The sequence below is a fragment of the Micromys minutus genome, assembly GCF_963924665.1.
Source record: "Micromys minutus genome assembly, chromosome: 18".
Classification (NCBI taxonomy): domain Eukaryota; kingdom Metazoa; phylum Chordata; class Mammalia; order Rodentia; family Muridae; genus Micromys; species Micromys minutus.
This window is the reverse complement of record NC_137953.1, coordinates 13,031,682-13,057,470: the sequence shown is the minus strand read 5'-3', so window position 1 is coordinate 13,057,470 and position 25,789 is coordinate 13,031,682. Positions and strand designations below refer to the sequence as shown.

Here is a 25,789-nt window from a genome sequence, read left to right as displayed (position 1 = left end):
GAATCCACTTTTTTAAAAAAACACTGAAACTGGAAAAGCAGAGAGCAGGCACAGGCTTCTGTGTCACACCTAAAGAAGCCCGATGGAAATCTGACTTGCTTTAAATGTGCCTCCCCTAAAAGTGACCTAAGTCCTAAAAGTGACTTAGGGAGTTGCAGAAAACACAATCATCTATCAGTTCAACAAGGAACTGGTTCCAGGTCAATACCTACCCAAATCCTATACACACGAATCCTCAAATGTGCAAGTGTTGGGGCTGGAGAGATGGCTCAGTGGTTAAGAGCACTGACTGCTCTTCCAGAGGTCCTGAGTTCCATTCCCAGTAACCACATGATGGCTCAGAACCTTCTGTAATGGGATCTGATGCCCTCTTCTGGTGTGTCTGAAGACAGCAACAGTGTGCTCATATACATAAAATAAATAAGTAAATCTTAAAAAAATGTGCAAGTGTGATATATAAAATTCGGTATTTGCATACAACCCATGCTCATCCTGTGGCATGCCTTAGGTAACCTAAAACACTACATAGAACTAACTCACTGTAACTGATGTAGATAATTGTTCTACCATTATCATTTAGGAAAAGATAGCTAGGAGGGAAAAGTCTACAGCACTGGACATGTAACTTAGTAGAATACTGACCTACATATATGAAATGTTTTCTTCAATCCTTAACACCAGAAGAGGAAAAAGGAGTGTGTGTGTGTGTGTGTGTGTGTGTGTGTGTGTGTGTGTGGCCAACACACTTTTTTTTTTTTAGCATTTTTAATTAGTTTGGTGATCCTGCATGTAAAACGAGCCATACAAGAATCAGTAAGGGCTGTGGGTAGGTACAAGTGTCTTCAGCATGTGTGAGACCTCTGGGTTAAAAAGAAAGGCAAAGAAGAGGTCAATTGTGGAAGGGAGATAAATTAGCAAATTATACGATATGCATGCATGAATACCAATGAAAATGTTTTAAAACTAAAAGGAAGAGCCAGGTTTGGTGACTATAATCGCAGTTAGAGGCCCGCCTGGGCTATATGACACCACTAAAACAAAACAAACCGCTAAAACCACCACCTAGTGAGCAACCTCTAGCTATGTTAATAGATGTACAGACTCGGTACACAAGCATTTTACTTCCCACACCACATGCAAAGAGTTGCTGAAGTTCTGGTTTTAAAATGGGAAACTAGTCCAGAACACTGCCTGAAAACAAATTATCTGGAGGGTTATGAGAGCTGCACCAAGTTCAAAGCCAAGAAGCACAGAAGGCAACGTTAACATCCTGTGTCTTGGGAGGTGGGGGGGGATGTGGATAGGTAAAATCCTAAATCTTAGCCTGAAGTCTGTCAGCAAGAATGCTGGTTTATTTAGTTGTGTGGTTTGGAGGGCTTTTGTCTTCTATGTTTGTGCCGGGGATTGCACACACCATGCAGATGCTTTATCACTGAGCCCATACCCAGCCTCATCTTCTTGACAACTGCGCCAAGCTAATGTTAAAATGTTGACAGTAAGTGAAGCTGAGAGAAGTATACATAAATTGAAGAATGTATTTTAAGGAAAAAAAAAGGCAACGAGGAAGACACTTAGTTTAAAAGAGAATTCTTTTACAATTGAGTCTGAGTCAGTTACCAGAAACTGAAGGAAGGCTAACGTAGAAACTCAGGACTTGAAGACTATCTCAACTACATGAAGCCAATAGCCACGTCCACTCAGGATGCTTCTGGTGCCTTAACAAGTGGTCTCTTCTGTATCCCACACCTACCTTAAAAGGTATGACTGCCCCTCCATCTCTTCTCTTGGCAGCTGCTAGGATTTTCACCTAACCTGTATTGTGTTGCTTTAAACTGGAACAGAATTGTCCTTCCTCAAGCTTTAAAGGACAGGTGACTCAACAGTTAACAGCAGAGTACCTGTGTGATACCCAAAACCCACCAGGGTAGCTTACAATCATGAGTAGTTAACTCCAGTCTTTGGGGATTCCTGTCTTCTGGTGTCCGTGGGTGCTGCAAGTGTACAAAGAGCACACACAGTTGTAAGACGCCCAATTACCATCACTACTACTGACCACTACTGCTACAACAAAGGCGATGATGATAGAAAGACAATCTCAGGTCCAGTGTGGTGGTCCACATTTTAATCCCAGAACTCAGGAGGCAGAGAGAAGGTGAACCTCTGAGTTCCAGGACAACCAGAATTATATAGAGAAATCCTATCTTTAAAAAAAAAGGACAAAATTAAAACTTAAACTTGGGGCTGGAGAGATGGCTCAGTGGTTAAGAGCACTGACTGCTCTTCTAGAGGTCCTGAGTTCAAGTCCCAGCAACCACATGGTGGCTCACAACCATCTGTAATGGGATCCGACGCCCTCTTCTGGTGTGTCTGAAGACAGCTACAGTGTACTCATATAAATAAATATTTAAAAACAAACAAACAATCACCTTAAATTTGCTTTGAAAGAATTTCAACATATTTAGGGGGAAGCTGGTTCCATCTAAATTAGAGGCCAAATGAATAAACCAGTTCATAATTCTGCATCCTCTGAAATCAGGACAATGATAACTGAAGCAGACCCATCGGCACTAGAAGAATGGCAATTTATGCATGTAATGATGTAATTAATTCTCTCAACTAGGGTAGAACCAAGGCCTTCTAAAGTGACAGAGCCTTCTAGGTAATGACACACTGAAGTCAGCTTAGTCACTATGGTTCTCCACAGGTGCTCTGAAACTGTGGGAGGCACTCAGTGGTTGAGGGTTTTACTAGCAAATGTTGAGCAGAGGGCCCAAGTTGCCAAGAATCTCGGAATACATATAAAATGCCACGAAGAACAAAGGACTGTCTAGCACCCCACTGTATATTAAACCTCTTAAAAAAGAACATTTAAGAGCACGTGTTGCTCTTATAGTGGTCCAAAGTTTGGTATTCAGCACCATGCGGTAATAATTTACAACCATTCATAACTCCAGCTCCATGGACATCTGATGTTCTTTCTGAGTTCCGTAGAAACCAGGCACACATACAGACGGTGCACATTTATATATTCAGACAAAAAACATATAAAATAAATCTGGAAGATGAAAAGATCACCAAAAGTATAAACAAGATGAAAACGTATTTAAGCCTGGGAGCTGGGGAGCTGGCTGTGTGGTTAAGAGTGCAGAGTTCCGCTCCCAGTGCTCATACCAGGCAGTTCACAACCAGGGCTGGAATCACCTGTAACTCCAGCTTGACTGTGGGGAGGGACCTAATATCCTGACATCCTTGGGCATTTTGCACAGCTGGTGTACATTATGTCTATTTATATTTTTTATATAAACACAAAACACTTCTCTGTTTGTTTTTCAAATATTCCACTGTGATGGCTAATTTCAGGTGTCAACTTGAATGGATCAGAATATACCCAGGAAACTGGTGAAACATTTTCCATGTGACAATAAAGATGAATGTCTCTCTGAATACATGTGCAAGTGTGCTTGCCTGCATACACATGTGGAGGCTCACTACCCCATCCACCCATCCATCCACCCACCCACCCACCCACCCACCCACCTACCCACCCATCCACCCACCCACCCACCTACCCACCCATCCACTTTGAAGGCAAGGTTTCTCTATGTAGCCCTAGCTGTCATAGAACTAACTATGTAGATCAGGCTGGCCTCAAAAGTCACAGAGATCTGCCTATATCTGCCCTCCTAGGTGTTGGAATAAAAGATCTACTACCTTACTTTTTAAGATAGCCTCTCACTATTTAGAGTCGAACCATTGTGGCTAGGCTAGCAAGGCCACAGGGCTTGTCTGGCTACTGACCCAATAACCTTTAAACCGAGGTTACAGATATGCATGAGCAGAGGCAGGAGGAGGAGGATCTCTATGAGTTCAAGTCCAGCCTGGCCCACCTAGTAAGTTCCACCATAGCCAGAGCCATATAGGGAGACCCTGTTTCTAAATATTAACTAACACCAAGCCCCCCCCCCATCGATGTCTATTAAAGATTTTTTTTTTAAAGTTCTGGTTGAGATCTACAAGTGAGAAGTCTTTAATCTGTTTTGAAGACAGTGCCTCACTTATTTTAACAAAATATTTGATTGTGTGGAATACTGTTAACTTACCTCATTAAACTCAATCTTTTTACCTACACTAGTAGTTACAAAGTAAAACTATGGTAAAGTAGGTAAATATTTCCATCTTCTTAAAATAAATGTGCTTTGATCAAAAAGTTTTAAAAAAAGTTATTCTTTACAAAGTGCAAAAACTAGGCTACTGAGGCAGAAGGATCCTGAATTTGGGATAGGCTAGCAGGGCTACAGAGTCAGAGCCCGTCTCTTAACAATAAAAACAAAATAAATTTAAAAAGAAAAAGAATCAAGGAGCTAGAGTCACAGGGCTAGATCCTAGAACGGGAGCCGCCCTGTGGACAATGTGATGCCGAGAGCCGGGGCCTCTGTCTCCAGCACTCACGGCAAAGCCAGGTCAGCTGTACACATCTGTAAGCTCAACCACAACTTCTTCAAACTGGAACAGAACTGGAGATATTCAAACTATATGTAAATATGGTTATTATCCTACAACTTTTATTTCTATTATGTGCTCATTTTATAAGCATCATAAGATTTCTTGTGCTGTATTCTATGCTACAAATCAAGGACAAATAATTCTGTAAACTAATATAGAAGCAGCATCCAATTCTAAGTGCTTACAGGGAACAGACCACAGCTTGATACTTCTCTAATAACGTCCCTCAGACTTCTGCTTGCAGCATAAGGGTCTCATGCCTAGTGATTCATTCCCATATTCCAGACCCTCCTGTATCTTCTACCTTCCCACTGCCTACATACATGTCTTCTGCAATGCACCCCCTCAAAATTGCTTTCTTGCCTTTTCTGTCTTAATTAAAAACAACCAAAACCCCTCTCCAACATCACACTCACTGGCTTTTTAGGCATGAAGAAATCCTAAGTGCAGGCTGAGTATGGTAGCCTGTGTGTATAATCTCAGTGCTTATACACACGCGTGTGTGCGCGCACACACACACACACACACACACACCACTGAGATGGCTTAGTGAGTCATGATTTGAGTATGATTCGGGAAACCAACCATTAAAATTAGAAAATTAAAAATTAAAGAGTCTCTTAGGATTTCAAGGTATAAAATAGGAGCAAATCATGAATGTGTTTAGCCCCTATGAGATGTCTGTTGATAAGTCACCAAGCCTCCTATCTCGTTGCCCTCACCTGACTGGTGGTTCCTGAGGTGTATGAAAGCATGGCTGTCACAGCATTTCTTGCCTAGAATTCAGGAAGAGGCTGCCAGGTAGTCAGTGCCTACAATGTGATGGCAACTGGAACTTCCACCTTTCACATGGCTTCCAAATGTACAACAGAAAAGAACGTCTGTACTTTTGACATAGGTACCAACATCATTTTACATACAGATACTAAGTATTTCTTTAGGCTCTAATACACACATCACCAGCAAAGCAACAGTTTGGAACATGACGGCCTTGCCCTGAGTTGGTCACCAGGCAGCAATGCTGTGTAGTTCATGACTGCTAATAAAATGCTTAGTTGCTCCAGGGCCATTATACCTTGGAGTGTGTGTGGGGGAAACTGGGATCACACCCAGGGCCTCTTGAATGTTTCTAATGTATTCTTTCTACTACTGATTACACCGCAGGCCTGAGCATCAACACTGTGAAGACACTGGTTTTGGTTTTACTCCTGTTTGTGTCCGGATCCCTGGAGCTGCGGCGCAGACACAAGCAGCGTGACATGTGCATTGGGAACTGACCTCAGGTCCTCTAAAAGGGCAAGACGTGCTCTTACCTGATGAAGATATCACTAAACAATATTTCATTTTTCTTTAGTAGGAATTCTGGTTATTTTTTTTAAATAAGATTTATTTATAGAAAACTTCCAGAAAATTTATTACAGAAAAGTGATTAAAAAAAAAAAAAAAAAAAAAAAAACCAACATCTCTAGGCTCAATGAAAGAATGGCTTCAAGAGATTCACAGCAGTGACCACGAGATAAAAGACAGTGGACCACCAGGCCCACGTAGGCAACCAGACATTATGGGTCACTTGGTGTGATAGAAGTATCATAAAATATTCAGCACCTATAAAATATCCTTTCTAAAAATAAGTCTGTGGACCTGGGTATCATTTAAAAGGAACATGAGGATAAAGATACACAAACTACATCCTATGTACAAGCAGCCAGAGACCAACCGCTCACTAAGAAGCCATCCCTCCCCGCCTGCCAGCCCAGCACGTGGGAAGCAGTGGAGGAGAACCCTTATTCACACCAGCACACACAGGCTTGTCCTAGCAAAACATCTGGGCAAGCACACATCCATCGGCTTCTACTCTGCCCTAGAAATGCAGAGCACTCACCACCCAAACGGGGAAATGCTGATGTGCTCAAGCACAGCAAAGAATACTAAGTATGCCTTAATCTCTGCCAATTAAAAAATTCCACAAGGTAGAGCAGCACACATCTGAAACCTAGGATATCAAGAGGCAGGGTCTCTAAGTGGGCTCTATAGAGAGACCTTTTCTCAAAAACAGAGACACTAACAACAGAACCCACAACAGAGAGAAGTGGCAGCTGCTTTAAGTAGCTCCCCCTTGACTCCAGGCTGACCATCTACAGAGTCAGTGCTGTGAACCACTTAACCAGTGAAGATTTCTTCTACATCAATATCCAAACACATCTATCATGTCCACAAGGAAGTCTTCACATCATACATAATGAAGGAGAGACAGAGTCTACAACGGTGTCTGACGTATCTATGTATAAGCCCAGTGTGGAAAGCCATCGATGTGGCAAGCTGGACTGGTGTAGACTAGAGGCACCTCTTCCTTAGCACAACAGCTATTCTCCTGCATTTTCCAGCCTTGGTCTCACACTTCACTGGCCTGGAAATTGTTTCTGTTCTATTTGGGCAAGTCACTTTACACTTTTCAACTCCCAGCCTTCACCCAGTACAATTCTGACCTCACATAATCAGAAGGTATGTTAATCTGCAGGAATACCTAGGAATGTGACTGTTGTACCCCTTGACCATTAGAATGCAAACCATCACAGGTAGGGGCAATATCTTATGAAAGGAAGTATATCCAGGGTGTGGTAGGACACACAGAAGTTCACCACTCACAAGTATGGGCCAAGGCCAGACCCCTGAGCTCTAGATGAGCCAGGCTTGGCCAGACAGTCTGAAAGGGCCAGCAAGATGGGTCAGGGCAAAGCACTTGCTTTGAGTCTGCTAACCTAAACTAGACTCCAGATTCCACAACGAAATGAGAAGCCATTGCCAAAAGTTGTCCTCTGGCACAGGAAGATACTACTAATAAATAAAATATAAAAGCAAAGAAATGTGTAAGGCAGTACTATGTGTGTGTGTGTGTGTGTGTGTGTGTATGTGTGTGTGTTAGCTCTATGAGTCATTCCATAAATGAATACACATTTAAAAATGTGTTGTACATGGACACATTTTGTCAATTTAAAAGCAAGATATTTCAAACAGCAAAATTATTTACAAGGCTATTTTGCTGTATCCAGGATGACACTTACGAGCTAAAACAGTAAGAACCTACTATGTGCCAGGTACTACTCTAAATATTTTATCTACAATAACTAACACACACAACCATGTTCCAAGGATGCTAAGAATTTATATCTCTTATACTAAATGAAACACCGAGACCTAAGTAACTTACCCTGGGCCAGTCAGTAGGCCATCTGGGATATAAAGCCAGGCAGTCATTCAAGACTCACATAGAACTCCTCTGGTGGGAACAGATGAGACACTTGAGCCTAAGTAGGAAAGCTCTACCCACTGTGGCAACCTGACCTCAGCGTCTCTATGAACTGGTAAATTATCTTCTATTCTTTCATGCCAGAGCATGGAAGGAGAACATGGCCTGGAGCTGAGTCATAATGATGTGAACTATAGGCCTTCCTCGGGCACTACCGTGTGGTGATTTAGCTCTCCTGAACACAGTGGGAAGGGGTGGCAAACAAAAAACATGGAGGCTGCAGTGCTTGTGTTCCTTCAGAACCCAAACGTCCATTCCTATCTTTCTTTTGACTTTATTACAAGAGGATTGAAATAAACTAATTCCCATAGCTACATTTCTAAGCTGGACCTGTACAGTTCTGCATAGCCTTCTTGAGGTCAATGAACCAGCAACAGACCAATCTTGGACCATCCAAAAGTTTCTCAACTGAGACTCCCTCTTCCCAGATGACTTAGGGTGACAAAAACCACCTTCCTTACTCAGCACCAGGATTTCTCTAGCCACCCTACCCCCAGGCCCCAGTCTTTTGAGACAGGGACTCTGTGTAACAGTTCTGTCTGTCCTAGAATTTACCATGTATACCAGGCTGGCCTCTTCAGTCTCTTCTATTCCCACTACAGTATTGAGAACTCCCAGAGTCTAATGGTACAGTTTCATTGTCTCCTTAGTCCACAAGCTCTGGAGCAAGCAGTCCAGGCAGGCATTCCTTTGTCAGTTTACTGCTCCCACCTCCAAACTATGCTTTTGTGCATCTTAACACATCAAACTAGAAACCCCAACTTTCAACTCCTTCCATAACCCTTACCAATGACCAAACCTATCTATGTGCCCAGCTCTTTGACAGCTGCCATAGGTACCTTCAGAAACTCATTTTTCTCCTTTTCTACGCTGAACATGAGCTTGTGGTCCCACTACCTAGTATTACCTACTTAGTCTTAGAAGGCCAAAGCCCCACACAGCCTAGTGCATTTTCACAATGAGAGCATAGTCAGGCATGGTGGTTTGTGTCCTAATCCCAGCACTTAGGAGGCAGGAGGATCTCAAACTTGAGGCTAGTCTGGGCTACCAAACAAAACTATCTCAGAAAGGAGGTGGCTGGGAACTAGGGAGTTGGTACACTAGTTAAGAGCACTTGCTCCTCTCACAGAGGACCTGGGTTTAGATCCTAGTACCTCATGGTAGCTCACAACCAACCATAATTCCAATTCCAAGGATTCTGATACCCTTTTCTGAGCTCCATGGGCACCAGGAATAAATGTGGTACAGATAAATATAATCTTGCTAACTACTCATTAATGAAAAAAAAAAAAAAAGGACAACATGAATGCTCCTAGTTATGGTAGAGGTTTATTTCAAATATAAGGGAGATAGATAGATATGAGGAGAGCAATGCCAGACAGAGAGGCATCTGAAAGAGCTCAGCGTAATCAGGACCTCCGCTGGGCCTTGAGAGGTAGGAGGGAAGAGGAAGAGAGAGGAACCTGGAGTAGTGGCCAAGAGACAAAAATGGCCAGTGCAGCCAAGAGGGCTAGGATATATAGGGAAGAGGCTGGGGAAGGGCAGCTCAGCTCAGCCCATGGGCTAGAGAAGAGTAGGGTTTGGGACGGGGCATGCAAGCCAGAAGGACTTGAGAGATGCTGAAAGCTCCTAGCGGCCAATGTCAAGTTTTGTTATATCAATAGACACCTCTTAGCTGACTGTATGGATTTGAGACCTAATGACTCATACACATAAAAAAGCAAGGGTCATCAAACTTTAGCTTGTGGCCTACCATTTGTTTTCATATAGCCCATTAGCTAACAATGGTATCTCTATTTTTACATGGCTGGGAAGCTTTTGAAAGAATACATTTATGGCTGAGAATGACAGAGGGCTTGCCTAGTAGCATTTCCAACGTCTGGGTTCAATCCACAAGACAGGCTAGATTAAATAAATGTATTTAATGTGCTTGGCAGTTATATGCAGTTCAAATTTTCGTGCCCTAAGATGTACTTGTTCACACATAGCCATGATTGTCTGTTTCTATACCAGCAATAACTTTCATTACACAGCCAACAGACTGGAGAAGTCTGTAAGTCACACACACGCCCCACAAAGCCAAACGGACTACACTGGCTAAACTAAACACAGGTGCTCACTGTTTAAACAAAAGTGGACATCAACTCTGACTTCTGATCAAATGTGGTGCAGAATTCTAGCTATTTTATTAGTATTTCTTGTATGAGTAAACCTAGGACAAACGGACCTTTAGCTTTCTAATCTATGACACATTCTGTTAAGTTATTTTGGCTTTATTGATTTACTTTTGAATAAGTGCAAGAAAGAACTCCATACATGTGAGGTGCTACATGCACAGACACACACCCACAAATAAAATTGTAACTAAAAAATTAGGTATATTTTAAGACTAATGAAACGGGTCAGTACATGTAAACTCCTCGGAATCTAACAGCTACTTGGTGAATGTTGTTTCTCCCCCTCCTGCCTCCCCTTTCCATTGCCCAGAAGCCTATGTGTGATGGACAAAGAAGTCAGTACTTGCCCAAGTGCTACCACGCACATCGGCTTCCAAGCTAGCTCCTTGGTCCTCCGAGTTGTGTACCATCTGTCTACCTTGACTCCTATCCCTTCTGTTTCCTGTGCTTTCTTACTGAGAGCAGCCTGATCCCCAGGCGGCTATAAAATGCTTATCACCAGCCCCTGAGTATATTTCCCAGCCGCTGATTTCTATCTGATCGACTACCACTACCTTTAATTCTAAATGTCAAAAGCTGACCATGTTTTCCCCTCATCCTTATGCTCCCAATTTGCTAGAAGAATCTGCTCTTCTTCCAGTACCCTGTCTATTCCTTGCTCTTACAGCGAGACTCTGTCCTGTCATCTTTTTTCTTTCTGTACCTTTTGCCATTGATAAATTGGATGCTTTGATTTTGAGCTCATTTTAGCGAAAAGCCTTTAACCAGTTTCCTTGTCAAATGGCTCCCATCTATTCATCTCAGGCTACCACACATGCCTTTCTACAACGTGCTGTTTCTCTGTACCTTTTCTCTGTTTAGTTTTTTAAGACAGGGTTTCAAGTAGCCCATGCTGTCTTGGAAGTCTCAATCTTCCGGCCTCAACTGCTGAGATTACAGATCTGTGTCACCGAATCTGTCTTACTTAGAACTTTTGAGGCATAATCAACGCGCCGCCCCCCCCCCCACCGCCATCTCAGTCTGTACTGAGAGTTATAAGACTGCCCTTATGTGGGAACCGAAATCCTTCACTTTACCTAGCATATTCTAACCTCCACTTCTATTCTGGTCTTCCATGATAAAAACACCACCACCTTTTAACCCTGCAGTAAGTGCTCTCTAGCTTACAAAACTGTGCACACATCAGCATTTTATCCACAACCATCCTCAGAGAGGCTGGCATTACTATCTCATCCCTCTTTACAGAAAAGAAAACAGACTCTGAGCACTGGACCGGAAGTCAGAACAAGTGAGTCCTTGTTCCACTTCCCCTTTGGAAGCTTAGGCAAGTCAATCAATGTGTCTAATACACTTCCACTACTTATACACAGAGGTATTCAGTTTGAGAAGCTGCTCTCGCTGACTTATCTCCCGTTTTTCTAGTTCTATATTTTACCTCCTATAAATCTCTTAGTTGGTAAACTCTACACAACTCTCCCTAAAAATCCACAGATTTTTCAGGGTGGGCAGTGGTGGTACAAGTCTTTGATCCCAGCAGTCAGGAGGCAGAGGCAGGCTGATCTCTGTGAGTTCAAAACTAGCCTGGTCTACAGAGTGCATTTCAGGAGGGTTACACAGAGAAACCAAAACCAAAACCCTAATAAAACAATAACAAAATAAACAACCACCACAGAATTTCTCTGTGTCTTGAATTGAAAGGACAGCCTTTGGGAAACACACTCTCTGTTTAGCAACACCTCAGCCTACCTGCCAACTTGTAGTCATTTAGAGTTGACACTTCATTATCCCAGTGAGACTATTTTATACCTATGGCTCTTTCTTCTTCTACCCCTGCCTCCCAACACTGGACAAGAAAAGCTAGTTCTCTGTAACTTAGTACCCATTGCCAGCTTCAACCCAAGGACTTAAGACTTGGAATTAGGCAGAAGAGAACAGGCTTCCAATTAGCAAGACACATACTAGGTCACAATAAGGGCTGGAGAGATGGCTCAGAGGTTAAGAGCACTGACTGCCCTTCCTAGAGGTCCTGAGTTCAAATCCCAGCAACTACATGGTAGCTCACAACCATGGGATCTGATGTCCTGTTCTGGTGTGTCTGAAGACAGCTACAGTGTACTCATATATGTAAAATATGATAATTCTTTTTTTAAAAAGGTTACAATAATTTATTTCCTTTTAATAAAACAGAGAAAAAAACCCGCAAAATTTTCAAAATGTAGGTAAATGCTACTTTGCAAAACTGTTGTTTGGTACAACGGGTGCATATGATTTCATGACTACTGGCTCATAATATAAAAGTATTAGATATTAGATTGTGTTTGCTTTTCTTGTGAAAGATAACAAAGACCACCTAATTCTAGACTCATAGGTTTCCCATTCAACTAAGGGAGATTTCCAGCAACTCCTTCACCTGCTAGAAGAAAACAGCTAAGTCTAAGACTCACTTACCTACTGAGGCTGAGTACGACCAAACTTAAAGTGATACATGCGGGGACACTTTGCAAAGAAAGCTTCCTGAGACACTTCCGTGGAGGAGCACAGTGGGCAACCAGTCCTGCCATCATTCACCCAAAGCCCCCACCTGCACAGAATGTGCAGAAACGTGTTTCTACATGCAATGAAACTGTCCTCAGGCAGGAATGACATAGGGTGTGCAGGACACGGCCAACTGTGCCAGCCTCACTCTTTCCCTACCCCAATCACTACAAGTTTCAGGACCTGTACACTTGTTATACTCCCTTCTTTAAATATAATTTTCATTTAAGAGCCTCCTTTCCTTTACATGTCTTCATGAGTTCAGATTTTTCTTTAAAAGCCCCATCTTCATTCAGACAGGCCCTCTTTGATAACTTATTTACAAGGAGCTCTATTCTCTTAACCTGTGTTATGGGTTTCCCTAACACCTGCCACCTCCAAATGCTCTACTGCATATTTATGCTTTTATGGTTTACTGCAGAAACCTACAATTTTTTTTCTGTAAAGAGCCAAATAGTAAATATTTCCAGTGGTTTTGTCAGAACTACTCAGCTCTGCCATTACAGCACAAATATAGCTTAGGTGACGCATAAATGACAAGATGTGGCTGTCCCCGTAAAACTTTATTTACAAAAACAGCAGCCTGCAAAATCTCCTCCAGTAGTCAATCTAGGCAGAATCAAAGCATTTCTACAACCAAGGGTTCACCTCACATTTCAGTAACCGCCCCAGGATAGTTGTGAATCCAACCCAACAGGAAACTGAACTTACTTGAACACTGAGGACAGCTGTTTCTAACTTACTGGGCATGTTATCTGGAGTGGGGTGAGTGTCACTCCACATAGCCCTAGCTGTCTACAAACTATGTAGATCAGCTTGCCTGTTTCCCAAGGGCTGAGATTAAAGGCATGTACCACGACCCCTAGCTTAATTACATGAGCCGTGAGGGTGTACTTTTAGATGACACACCCACTTAGTGATGCCCATACTAGTAGTACTTGGGCCACACTTAAAAGACCACTGGGTAAGATATCTAACTGGCCATGTGGTGATGGTGTACACCTTTAATTCCAGCACTCAGAAGGCGAGGCAGTCCAAGGTCAGCCTCGACTACAGAGCAGTTCCAGAACAACCAGGACTATAGAAAGAAATCCTGTATGGGGGGGGGGGTGATCAGGGAGGACCCAGCTAAACGGTGGTGCAGAAAGGAAAAAACATAACAAAGAGCACCCAACTATACTTGTAGTATCTTAGACTACTGAAAACAAATGCAGTAACTGCATGTCGCTCCAGTGATGTGATGGGCAGAACTGAAAAGGAGAATATGGGGATGCCAGCTGCTTGTCAGAACTGTTTCTTCAGGAAGTTTTGAGTTTCTAACAGATACAGGAGAGTGTTAAGGCACCTGACACCAAGCCAGATACCCTGAGTTCAATCCCCAGTACCCACATGGTAAAGGGGGAGATCTTCTGAGCTGCAAGGTATACATTCTATCACTGAACTCTATTCTCAAGGCCTGCATTTTAAGATGGAGATCTGTAATTGACAGAAGTATTAGACAGGCAGACAGACAGACAGGTAGGACAGCTACTTGATAATAGCTCTGCAGCTAGCACTTGGGAGCCAGAGATGGGCATCTCTGTAAATGTGGGGCTAACCTGATCTACATAGAGTACCAGGACAGCTAGGTTTATAGAGATAATACCACCTGTAATTACTAAGCCTAGAAAGGTCATCTTAATCTAAGGGCTGAAAATTCTGCCTCCATTAAAACCAACTCATCTTCCTCTAAATTTATGACTTTAGAACTTGCCATGGGGGAGCTGTGACTGCCACACGCTGCTCCTCACAGCGGAAGCATTTAAACGCTATCACCAACACATGTATGTTAAAAATCACTTTTAATGAAAAAAGAGAATCCAGAATGTTACTGAATACCCAGTAAGCAGAAGTACACCTATGAATATGATGAAAAGATGAACTCCCAGATCTAAGATAAAACTCAGCTGAGATCAGGCATTGCTGATAAAAAGGTAAAATAAGAGGGCTGGAGAGATGGTTCAGCGGTTAAGAGCACTGACTGCTCTTTCAGAGGTCCTGAGTTCAAATCCCAGCAACTACATGGTGGCTCACAACCATCTGTAGTGGGATCCTATACCTTATTCTGGTGTGTCTGAAGACAGCTACAGTCCTCATACACATAAAATGAATGAACACATCTTTAAAAGGTAAACTAAAACATGCTACACAAGACACCCAACAGACTGAAGACTTCATTAAGGGTGGGAGATGCAGTTCATTGGTACAATACTTGCCCAGCCTGGACAAAGGCCCGAGTTCAATTCCCCAACAAACCAAACCAAACCAAAAGATGTAGTAACAACTTTTTAAAGCAAGGTGTGGTGAAACATGCTCTCCTGCACTTGGGATGTGTGGGCAGGAGGATCAGGAGTTCAAAGTCATCTGTGACCACCCTCAAAGATATGAACTGGGGTCTTCTGTTTCAAGATTTAGTTTCTTTCATGTGTATGAGTGTTTTGCATGTGTGCATATCTGTACCATATGCCTGCCTGGTGCCCTCTTGGAGCCGATCTTATAACTCTCGTTCCTAAAATCAGGTCCTAAAACAAAACCGAAAACATACTGGATAACTCTACCATAGCTGCAGCATGTTAGATGTCCTCACTATCGCTAACTCTGTGCAGCACGGCTGCAGTCCCAGCACCCAGCCTGGCAGCGGCCTTTCTCTCAGCACTTGGGAGACAGAAGCAGGTGGTTCTTTGAGTTTGAGACCAGTTTGGTCTGCAGAGTGAGTTCCAAGACAGCTAGGGCTACACAGAGAAACAAAAAACAGGCAAGCAAAAAAAACAAAACAAAAACAAACAAACAAACAAAAAAGAAAACCACCAAATAATCCTAGCACTCAAGAAGCTGAGGTGGAAGAATTGCTGCCAAGTTCCTGGCCAGCTGAGGGTATCTACTGAGTTAGACATCCCAGTCCCTCTTACTTGAACTTTCTTTTTTTCTAAGATTTATTTACTTAATGTATATAAGTAGCTGTCTTTAGACACACCAGAAGAGGGCATTTGATCTCATTACAAACGGTTGTGAACCACCATATGGTTGCTGGGATTTGAACTCAGGACCTCTGGAAGAGCAGTCAGTGCTCCTAACCACTGAGCCTTCTCTCCAGCCCTTACTTGACTTTCTTATCTCTACTTTTCCTTGGCAGGGGAAAGATAACCAGGCCCACAAATCCTTATCTATAGCTACATAAACATCACACAAATAACTATCAGAATCTGCAAAGGTCAGCTGAATTTGAATATGGATCTGAATATGTAGGCTTCTTATCCACCATCAAAGCAGAAAAAGGACAGTCTATAGCAACTCTTTTGCTCAGTCTGTCTGCTTCCCTTCAATAGCCTTAGCCCCTTAGACACTGACAAGCCTAGATAAGCATGGAGGGGACACTTGGACCAGGAAGGACAGAAGTGGGTCTAGCAACTCAGTCCGGCAGTTGTTAGTTACATAAGCAACAGGACTGTGTAAAGCCTGTAAAGCAAAAACTAAGTGCTTTGAACACAAAATTAAACACTTAATCCCTTGAGCTCTTTTCTCACTAAGTATCAAATATGATTACAAACCTATGAGGAATGATGTTTTAACATACTTTTACATATGCAGATGTGCACTGGGACTGGAGAACGGCACTAGGCTTCAACACTGCAAAGGGAGGAAATGCACTGCTGGGCAGAGCAAGACTCTGAAATGTAAGTGAAAATAAACTTAGGGGAGAAAGGCTCGTGCAAATGTTGACAAAATATTAAAATACTTACACGGTTTAACTACCTTGTCATAAAATATAAACTTCAAGATTAATTCCAGCACACTGGAAGAGAGCCCAACAGGAAAGCATTTAATTTCCAAACATGTGTTTCAGACCCACTGAGTATTAGCATCCTCTAGCAAGAGATCTTCTAAGTTTCAGCAAGCACTAGATGCCTGCCTGATTGTCACCAGGGTAGGTTGCCCATACTCACTTTAGGAACAATAAGGACCAGCAAATTCAAACACACAGCGCAAACAGTACAGTTAACTTGAAACCAGAAGCAGAGGTGAAACAAAACATCATCATCAGTGCCTTTGCTCCTGGAACTCAGCTGCCCCAGATTAACTCTGCTCTGCGTAGTTCATCCCTCTTCTAACGTCCCTGTTCCTCTTTCCCGTAGTCCCCTTTCCTGTTAGTTAATCAGCATCCCAAATAAAAACAGGAGAGATTTCCAGTCTTGGTTATTTTAGATAAACACTAGGCAATCTCACTGGAGTGGGAAGTATAAGGTCAAAGGTAATCCTACTCCTACCAACCAATAGATGGCGGGGAGGCCAAAAGTAAAGATGTGCAGAGCATAGAGAAACGCTACCCCAGGGCCCCTTAACTCCGTAGCACAGATGGCTTTATATTTGTCTTTAAGGAACAGTAAGTAGTCAAATCATAACCAAACAATGAATTATAGCCTTTTACTGGGTACTGGGGATATTCTGCTTATGCAAAAAGTACTTTACCCAATGTACCATCTCCCTATCCTCAACTTAGTATTTTACCAGTGGTACAGGTCCTGAATCCAAGCACTCTGGAAGGCAGAGGCAGGTCAAAGATACACAGAGAAACCCTGTCTCAACACACACTCTCTCTCTCTCTCTCTCCCTCCCTCCCTCCCTCCCTCCCTCCCTCCCTCCCTCTTTCTTCTCCCCTCGCTCTCCTTCTCTCTCGGTCAAGCCCAGTGGCTCCTGTCAAGCCTACCAGAGCTATCAGTCTTGCTTAGTTCTAGATCAGTCTGGGCTACCAAAAAACCCAACAAAACAAAACAACAATAAAACAAAAACCCATAAAAAGTGGTTTCCTAAATGAAAATCCTTCAGCTATAAAAAAAAGGGTATAAGTCCATTGGTGCTCAGTGTAAGACATAGACAAACACAGAGATACATGCATGCACACATACAATTCAACAGAAGATAATGTGTAAACCTAATTAAAAATATGTAAATCATATTAAAAACTCAACCACTGTTTTGTCCCTCCAATCCCAACCCCATTCTGAATTCAGGTCCCCTCCCTACTGGCAGTGGTAAATTACAATGATCCTTTCCCCCACATCCTGGAACTGGCAAAGTTGGGACTGATTGGCACTGTAGCCATAGATGAGACAATTTTGCAGTACTGATAGGCTTACAAAGCTCTGCTTTGCAAAATTAAAACAATTCTCCCGGCTGTAACCACCAGTAAAAAGCACTAGGTGAGCCACAGGCAGGTTGTAGGGATGGTACCACACAGGATGCTCAGCAAAGCAGGTCATCTCTTGCTGTATGTACTGGACAGTAAGCTGCTGTCTCCTGGTGCCTGCTTCTCAGGACACTCTCCAGGCCCGAGCAGTGGATTTCTGTTTCTGACACCAAGGCTGTATAATCACTGCCAAGCTTCATGCCCACTGCTTCTCCTATGCCAACACGTGCCTAGCCTTGCCCTTACAATCCTAAGCCTGCTCTGTGTGCTTCTTCCCAAACCATTTTTCCTAGGCAACCCAAGCCTCTATCTGCTTTATTCTATCTGACACATATCCAACATGGCTAAGACATAGCAAAGAACACATTTAAGAACTGTTGTGTTCTGTGTACTTTTATGTATGTAAGTACACTGTTACTGTCCTCAGACATACCAGAAGAGGGCATTGGATCCCATTACAAATGGTTGTGAGCCACCATGTGGTTGCTGAGAATTGAAATCAAGACCTCTGGAAGAGCAGTCAGTGCTCTTAACCACTGAGCCATCTCTCCAGCCCCCAATGGATTCTTTCTTCAACTTCAATGAATAACTTCAGTGACCTCCCCCCGAAAGTTATTTAAGGAACAAAAAGATTACAGACCTTAGAACACTAAAATTAATACAAAATTACTATTTTTCAACTTTCTTTTTATTACAAAGAGCACTCTTTAATGAAGGGTAGAGAATGCTTCCTTTGAACACACATACAAGAAAGTAACCTCACAGCATTTCTTATAATGCAATAACATTTCAAGGATAATTCAATAATCTTCACTAAACACAAATCTAGAGCCAGGCATGGTAGCACACACCTGACTGAAATCCCTGCATTCAGAAGATGGGGTAGAAGGTCAGGAATTCAAGGCTAGCCTTGGCAACATAGCTTATTTGAGGCCACTCTGGGATACCTGAGCCTCTGTTTAGAAACAACAAAATAGAGTTGGAACACTGGCTGCTCTTCAGTAGCCCTGGGTTTGATTCTGAGCATCCACATGACAGCACAACCACCTGTAACTCCAGCTCCAGGAGATCCAATGCCCTCTTCTGGCTCAAGTACGCAGTACACATTCATACATACAAGCAAAAGAACCCCATATTTTAACTTTGTAAAAAGAATCAATAAAGCAGCCCAGTGCACAAACAGTTATCAGGCAGATACTCTGAGACTTAAGTTATGATTGACTCATAAATGCACAGACTTTTTGTCTACAAGGTTTCAAGTCAAACAAATGAATCTGTTTGGTCAGAAAGGTCCTAAGTTTAGACTATGACAAAGTTTCCTTTCTTTAAACAAAATTATTAGTAACAGTTTGGTTACAATTCTTTCATTTTGTGTTTGTTTTAGAGACCGTTTCAAGTAGCCCAGGCTGCCCATGAACTGACTGATCTGTCTGCCTCAGCCTCCTGAGTGCACACCTATCCTAATGCTGAGCAATGGAAAATTCCAAGATTAAAACAAACTTATTTCTATTAAAGTCCCAAGTTAAAACAAGAATTTATTACTTTGAACTTAAACACAAAATGCCAATGCCAATACATGGAAAAAGTGTTATTTCAAACTGAACTTTATATGAAGAATCTAGAAATTAAAATACAGTGTGTTTTCTCATAAATTTAAGTTATCTATTGTTTTTATGGGAAGTCAAAGTTGTGGAGTATGATGGAATATGTCCACAATTCCAAATTCCAATGCTCAGAAGAAAAAGGCTAACCTTAACTAACAAAATGAGTTTCAGGCCAGTTAGGTAAACATAGAAAAAAAAACCAAAATAAAAAAAAAAAAAAAAACAAGAGAAAGTCAAAATAAATGTAATTTATGACATTAAAACTCTTACTAACTACTGTCATGATCTTTGAACAGAGTCAAAACATGATGGCACAGAGCTTTTCAGTGGGTAGTAAAATTGTATGCTAATTATCAAAGCCTAGCTTTGAAGTCAAAATCTGAGGGGAAAAACCTTCAATTCTCTATTTATGTCTTTATGCATGTTTACTGCTATTGAGTATTTTTTGAAAAGAGAATATACAAATGGGTCCAACCTTCAAAAAGTTATAATTGACACTGTAACATATGCACACACATTTGAATATGCTATGCACATGAAAAGTAAATACATAGTTTTTATCAATTTAAAAAGAGTGGCTAGGAACAATGGCACAAACCTGTCACTCTACCACCTGGGAAGCAAAGGCAGGAAGTAGTTCAAGGTCATCCTGAGTTACAGATCAGGTTTGAGGCCAGCCAGGGCCACGTGAAACCCTGTCTCAGAAAACCAAGTTGAGGACCAGGGATTGGCTCCACAGTAGATCTCTTACAACATGTATATACACAGTCCTGGGTTCAAGCCCCAGTACTACAAAAAGATATATACACTGATACTAATTAGATCGATAGCCAGTAAAGTCCTGTGCTTCACACTTGTTAATAAACAGCATTAAATGTTTCTGAGAAACAAATAACAAATTATCATCTGCCCCATCTAGCCACTCTCAGTGCACAAGTAAAAATCTTCAAAAAGCTAGTGGTAGAAGTCAGGTAAATTCAGCCTGGTGGCACAGACCTGTACCTCCAGCTACAATGGAGGCTGAAAAGGGCACATGTTCAAGGCCTGTTTGAGAGAGTAGGTTCACAAAGTAAAGAAGACTGTATGGAAACTCTAATTCCCTATGCCAGACTCAAGCTTCCATCCTCAGCACTGCAGAAGGACTGAACAAATCAGTAAATATAAGGAATGCATTCCTACTGAAACCTCAATCTTACTGAGCACAGCAGAGAGAAGGGCTGGGCTGTAGCTGTTGAGAGACTGCTGGCCTCACACTGCATAAACACAACAAGGTGATGTGCACCTAGAATTCCAGCCTTTGAGGTGGAAGCAGGGTCAGAAGTTCAGAGTCATCCTTGGTCACATAGCGCAGGCTACATGAGACCCTGTCTCAGAAAACAGGGCTGTTGGATACCTCAGCTAAGTAAAGTGCTTGCACCAAACCAGACAATCTGTCCGATGCTCAGGACGCCTGTGGAGGTGAAGGGAGAGAACCCACTGCTGAAAGTTGCCCTGGGCCTACCACATGTAACTGCCATGTACACCCATGTCTCTTGAACAAAGACATGCACAGACTATCTTTTTAACAAAGAGTAGCAGAGAACAAGCTTAAGTACTTGAGAGTGGGCACAGCTAGCGACACACACCTGTAATTACAAAACTAAGTCACTTAGGCAGAAAAACAGAAGTTGAAAGCCAGCCTGGGCTTTAAGAGACCCTGTTCTCATAAAAAAGAAAAAGGAAAACAAAACAAAACAACAGGCTCAAAATATTAGAATCAAAATATGTTCACTCCCTTTCTAAACCTTTGGAAAACAGGGTGAGAGACGTCTCATTCGGTAACGGCGTTTGCCGCACAAGCCTGGTGAACACAGTTCAATCCCAGGAAATATGGCTCTGCTGTTAGAATATGGAACTGAGCTCTAAAGTTCTCGCGTCTCTCACACATACTCAGTAAGTTGAAAGTGGGCCAAAGCTGTGTGAGCAATGTTGGCGAGCACTCTGACATCCACCGCTTGTTGTCTTTTGCCCACCTCAGGCTGCACCACCTCTAGAGACTTTCTACAAACACATCGCTCCTACCAGTCCTACAGACAGGAACCTGAGTGCTGTCTCTTTTGACAGAGTAGTGCCACCAGGCTGGCAGTCTATGCTAAGGGATCCTCCAGACTCACTCTAAGAGTGGCTGCAGCTAATACTACGTGACACCAAACATGCCTCCTTTTATTTTCCTTTGGTGCTGAAAAATAAACAGAAAGCTTACCACGATGCAGGTTAACCATGTACTTCAAGGCCAGGGATGCAGCTTAGCTGGTAAAATGTTTATTCAGCATTATGCAGCTCTGGGTTCAAGTCCCAACACTACATAAGTCGGACATGGTGCTGCATGCCTGTAAGCTCAAGGTCACTCTTGGTCACACTGACTTCAAGGCCAGCCAGATACCTATGACCCTGTCTGCACAACTCATGTGCTCCACAACTGAGCTATAGTCCCAGCCAGAGACAGTTTAAGAAACATGGAAAACAGAAAATGACTGGGTTTGGTGTAAGACACAAAACTTGACACTGCTGATACAGACAACAGAGTGACCTGGTGCTAGTACCAGGGAAATGTTTACTTCAAAATGGTGAAAAGGAGGCCTTGAGACTCTCCCCAGTCAGGTCATATAGCAAACAGGAGCTTCTCTCCATTACTGTGAAGAACCTCCACTAGCACCTGAAAGGCAGAAGCTTATTCCCCAGCCCTTCTCCCAGTCCATGTGGTGCTACCTCGTAAGGTGCAGGAGTTGGTCAGTCCCTGTACTTGCTCATAACCCAGTAGAAATGCAGACATACCAAGGGGACAGGGCCTTTCTGGTCTCCCATCAGTTCCAGGACCCTCAGCTCTATCCACTAGTCAGACAAACTGCAGTGCTTGGATCAATTTTGACTATCACCAGTTCTTGATGGGCCCCACCAGCTAAAAATGGCTTTTACATCTTTAAATGATGGTGGTGGCAAGGTTTCAAGGAACCATATTTCATGACACATGAAAATTTTATGAAATTCAAATGTCAGTGTCCATAAATAAGGTTTTAAGTGGAACACAGCCATACCAGTTGATTAGCTGGCATCCACAGAACTGTGGTAGTGACAGACTATAGTTGGCTAGCCTGTAACGTCACCCTGCCCTAGAGCACTCTCTATGTTCTTGGCTGCATCCATTTTTCTCAGAGTCCAGTGCTTGATCTTGACAGGTGTTCATCTTGGGGCTGTCTGTGTGGTCCAAAGTTACATCATCTGTATATTCCAGAGCAGTTGGTTAGAGTTGGGAGAAAACAAAGTAACAAGTTACTTGTACACAAAAGGCTGTAAAAGAAGACCTAGGAAGGACAGGGCTGGCTGTACAGCTCTCCCTGGACTAGACTACAAAATCCAGTTCTGGTCATGCGGACGAAAACGGCTGCAGAGAGTGGAGGACAGAGTATTAGAAGAACTCAAAAACCAGACACTAACAAGGTGAGGTCGCTCGGGAGGGAGTCCAGAGCAGCCGAGAGTGGGTACACACTGTGTCTCAAAACAGAGTTGAGATAAACAGGGTTAGCAGGCCCAAAGAGAAAGGTAAGCAAAATCTGATTGTCCCCTACATCTGGGATTGTCAAATCCCTCCTGATGAAAATTACTGCCTGATATAATATACTACAAAATATAGACAAATCTCATGGGCAGATGTGACACTAAAATTATCATTCCTGCCTTAGGTCAAAAACTAGACCCTTAAACTTTAACTCTGTTAAAGGTCTGAGAGCACACACCTTTAATCACAGTGCCGGGGAGGCAGAGAGTCAGGCTGAACTCTGAGTTCCAGGCTAGCCAGGGTTACTTAGTGAGACACTGTCTAAAAGAAAGAAAATAACAAATTTAATTAATATATGTATGTAAATATAAAATCATGTGTCAAACATTGCAAAATACCTTCAACTCACCCATCTAGGAAATGTCTGGCATTAAGTTGTCAAGAAAGGTGTTGAAAGTTTAAAGATGTCAAGTAATGAAAAGGTAACCCCCTTTCCAGAACCAAAGAGGGAATGACAGGCTTAGATCACACAATGTGTGTTGTATTGAAGGATGCTAGATCTACCTAAGCCATTTTAATTACTCAAACACACCATCTGAGGGTACTTTTCCCAGGCTACTGTTCGTTGAGAATATTCAGTCTGGATGCTTCCTTAAGGCGAGGAGCAGATCTCAGACACCCATCTCACTAGACAGTTTTTCTGTTATTTTAATCTGGTTCCTGAGTCAGAGCCTACACCCCGTGCTCACTTTCACTTTGTCTTGAAGGTGGTCAATACACCAACCGATGTCATCTAAAATTAACCTTAGCATCTCCAAATGGAGTTTGGTTATAACGTTAATTAAAACTTTTTCCAAATTGCAGTGATAAGGAACCCATTCCCATTAAGCATATAACAGGTGGGTTTCCAAATACTTTTCATTTGACTGAGGCTAAAGTAAATACCCTGCTATTTCAAAATGTCCAACACATAAACAGTACTCAAAAATATTCCATGAAATCTCTTTCCTATTAGTTTTTTTTAATAATCGCCAAACACAAAATGTTCAGAGTCGATCTATATATCTTGCCTTTAGAAATGTAAATTCTGAAACCTTCACTAAATGTATGTTAATTGACCTGAGTTTTTCACCCTAGAAAATCCCAAGAATGCCCTTCCCTCTGAGAATCTGCCTCCTCAAACTTTCTCCACTTCCAAAACACCTATACAGAACTTGAAAAGCTAGGGGACACAATACTTTGAGGTCGCTTACACAATCTTCCACTAACCGTACAGAAATAAACTTTTCACTAAGTCGGTGACCACTTTTTAAGGGTAAAACCTGCTGTAGTGAAACAAAGAGAGAACATAACCCCCCTCCCCCCTTCCTAAACCATATGGTAGTAAATTCGAGTTAACTTATTTTCACCAGTTCATCGGCCTTCAAACACTTGTGCCTTTGTGCCGTGGGGTTGGGACGTGAGTGGTCTGATCCTTAACCACAGAACCCTAGCGTGTTTCCACGGGGCACCGCGGAAGTCCAAACGCCCCCCGACTGTAAGCCTCCTTCGGTGGGCAGCGCACGCGGGTGAGGGCCCGGGGCTGGCCGGGAGCAAGTTCCGCTCTGGCGAGGTGACCGGGCAGGGAGTTTGCTCGCCGCGGCCGGGCTAGATCCGCCCCGGGAACTTGGCTTACCCGAGCCCAGGGACGCGGCGAGGCCTACCGCGAGGCCGGGCGAGCTCCAGTCACCGAGAGCTGCCCGAGCCCGGGCCGCGACGCCTTCCGGCCCGCACGGCCGTAGCCCTCAGGTGGGGCCGCGGCTCGCCCGCGGTCTCCCAGAGACCGGACGCGCCCGCGGGGCCCGGACCCCGCTCCCCTGTCGCGGCCGCACTCCCGCGACCCGGCTCGGCCACCGCGCCCGGCTCTTCCGGGAGCCGCCGCAGCTAGGCCGCGCCGGGGCCCCGCGGTTCCCCGGGCGGGCCGGCCCGGCCTCGGCGTCCAGTATATGTCCCGAGGGCCAGGCTCCCGCCGGTAACGGGCCCCGCCGCCTCCCCTCCCCCTCTCCCGCCCCATGACAGTGCAAAGCCTCCGGCCGCCCGGCCGCCCCGCCTCCGGCTCCAGGCCCAGCTCAGGGCCGCGGCCGTAAGCCACGGTTGCGGCCGCCGCTCCCGTTCGCTCTTCGGGCCGCGGTCGCCTCGGGTTCTCCAGCCCCGCGACTCGGGGCCTGGCCCGCGTCCCCGCTGGTTGCCCCGCTGCCCTCGGCGGTGCCCGGACCTCAGGCGGGGTAGGCCGAGGCCCAAGCGGTGGGGGCGGGGGTTCGGCTCTCACCTTCATGTCGGGACATCCTAGTTCAGACGCTGGCGGCGCGGCCCCTCCCGGGCTCCCGGCTGCAGTGTGCCCCCACCGCGGGCTCCCGGCGCTGCCCGCGCCCGGCCGGCCGACTCCCACTCGACTCCCGGGCTCGGCCGCGGGGGCGGGGTGGGCAGGGGAGCGCTCCCGCGGCGGCGGCGGCGGCGGCGGCGGCGGCGGGGAGGCGGCGCGGGGCGGGAATGGGGCCGGGCCTGGCCGGGGCTGAGCTCCTCCAGGAGGCGGGTCTGACGCGGCCGCGGCTCCGCCGGCGCCCGCCGTGACTCGGTCACTCTCGGGCCCCCGCCGGCTCCCGGCAGCGGCGCGGCGTCCGCAAATCCTGCTCGTCCCCTCCCCCGGCCCGCCCCCCGCCCGTCTCCCGGCTCGGGCCGCCGCCTCCTCCTCCTCCTCCTCTTCCTCCTCTTCCGCCTCCTTCCGCCCGCACGCCCGCCCCGCCTCTCGCCGCCCTGAGGCCCCGCGGCCGGCGGGCGACCGTGCTCGGCGGCGGCCCGGCCGCGGTCCCGCAGCACCCGAGCCCAGCCGTGGCCCGCCACGCCGCGCGTGGGGGGACGAGGACG

The 25,789-nt window shown here is 44.5% G+C and overlaps 1 protein-coding gene across 2 annotated transcripts in view; it reads right to left on the bottom strand.

Annotated features, from left to right (window-relative positions):
* Positions 1–25,552, bottom strand: part of KCMF1 (potassium channel modulatory factor 1) — a 59,418-nt gene extending 33,866 nt beyond the window's left edge. Inside the window, exon 1 of one of the 2 annotated variants that reach the window (XM_080931956.1) lies at positions 25,194–25,552. In XM_080931956.1, coding sequence (XP_080788082.1) covers positions 25,194–25,209 — 16 coding nt within the window. In that variant the 5' untranslated portion in view covers positions 25,210–25,552. Of the gene's footprint in view, positions 1–24,560; positions 24,667–25,193 lie in introns of those variants that run through there. The other variant, XM_080931957.1, reaches the window with a different exon arrangement.
* Positions 25,553–25,789: the final 237 nt, after the last annotated feature.